At 46.2% G+C, this 1,773-nt stretch overlaps 1 protein-coding gene across 1 annotated transcript in view; it reads left to right on the forward strand.

Moving 5' to 3' along the window:
- pikfyve (phosphoinositide kinase, FYVE finger containing) overlaps positions 1-1,773 on the forward strand; it is a 42,644-nt gene that overhangs the window by 32,725 nt on the left and 8,146 nt on the right. Inside the window, exons 33-35 of the mRNA XM_008295903.1 lie at positions 378-512; positions 593-713; positions 1,653-1,748. Coding sequence (XP_008294125.1) covers positions 378-512; positions 593-713; positions 1,653-1,748 — 352 coding nt within the window. The remainder of the gene's footprint in view (positions 1-377; positions 513-592; positions 714-1,652; positions 1,749-1,773) is intronic.

Here is a 1,773-nt window from a genome sequence, read left to right on the forward strand (position 1 = left end):
ACCAGCCTAGAGATACCAGTCATCTCTCTCCCAGACTAGTCACTAGCACTTGGAGATGCGTAGGGTTGCAAGTTGTTGCCTAGAGATGCTTGAATATTCCAGATTCTGAATCAATGACATGATGAGAAACAACATTTGATCTTTAGTAGTTCCTCAGATGTTGCTGTTCAGACAGACTCAGACTTAATGAGTCAACAGGCAGATTGTTATTTGTTTAATCTTTGAAAGTATTTGATATATGAAGCTACAGTTGAACAAATATCCATATTTTATGCTGTAAAGATTTCAGAAAAGTCAGAGTTGTGATATTTCAGACGATCTGATGTGAGTCATGACCAGATGAACTGAAGTCTGACCGTTCTTCTCTGTGGTTCTGGTTCCAGAGGACCGCCACCTCACCACGCTGCCCTCCAACTCCGCCTCCCTGCTGCCGTCACCCGGAGACGCTGTTGCCGAGCCCACCACCCCGGGGCCGTCCTTCACCGAGCAGGACTCTGTCAGCATCCCTGAAGGTCGGACCGCCTCCGCCGCCTGCTGCAGCACTCGCTGCTTCTGTGATTGTGGCTTCATGCGTGTGTTTGTTCTCCTGTAGACGTGTTCGATGGACACCTGCTGGGCTCCACCGACAGCCAGGTGAAGGAGAAGTCCACCATGAAGGCCATCCTCGCCAACTTCCTGCCTGGGAACAGCTACAACCCCATCCCCTTCCCCTTGTGAGTGGCCTCGGTGTTGGTCAGCTGGTTTAAACGTCTTCTCTGCCGTGTTCTGCAGGTGGAGGTTCAGCAGCTTCACTCTGCTGTAGCTGAGCTCCTGCTGCCTCACACTGTTATACTACATCGTTAATCGTTATGTTGGTCGGGTCCATCGACCAATCAGAGCAGGAGCTTCAGACAGGCTGAGAGATGCTGCAGAAAAAATGTTCTAGTGGAACCAAAACTAACTAAATAACCTGTAAATGAGCAGAACGTGGGCTCAGATATGAGTATAGACGTCTAGAAATACACCTTCATTAAATAAAACTAATTAGAATCCTTAATTTAGATATCGGTGATCAGGGAGAGCCGTTCATATGTGGATTTGTTTGATCGTCTTTGTGTTCTTCAGAATTCTGATTCCAGTTTCAACACAAATCTGTTTGTTGAAGTTTTACGTGTGTTTATTTATTTATTTAAAGAAGATCCTCCACATTTGTCATTTGTGCCGATTGGCTGTTGCTGGAGCCGGTTAACCAATCAGATTGTGCTGCGGGCAAACTTGTTTGTTTTCCTGTGAATTGGTTCAAAAATAAAACTACAGCAGCAGTTATTGATGAAACGGATCAAAAGCTTTTATACATTTAAATGTACAGACTCTAAAAGTGCATCGTGTGGAGCAGCGGCTCAGCAGCAGCAGTCATGACATCATTTCAGGAATCCAATCAAATGTAAAATGACCATAAACTTCATTGATCAGTGATCAGAGTCTTCTGCAGACGCTTTGAACTGACCTGATGTAATAAACATGTTGATGGACTCATGCTGCTGCTGCAGACACTAGAATCATGTATTGATTGTTTATTATATGAATATCAGACGTGAGCCTGAAGCTGTGCAGGCGGCTGGTTGTTGTGGTTCAACAGCTGATCTGAGTTCTGCTGGTTTGTGTGTCGGCAGCGATCCAGACAAACACTATCTGATGTACGAACATGAGAGAGTTCCCATCGCCGTCTGTGAGCGGGAGCCCAGCTCCATCATCGCCTTCGCCCTCAGGTGACCTCCTCCTCCTCTTCCTCCT

This window comes from Stegastes partitus, unplaced genomic scaffold, assembly GCF_000690725.1.
Source record: "Stegastes partitus isolate 25-593 unplaced genomic scaffold, Stegastes_partitus-1.0.2 Scaffold1082, whole genome shotgun sequence".
NCBI lineage: Eukaryota > Metazoa > Chordata > Actinopteri > Pomacentridae > Stegastes > Stegastes partitus.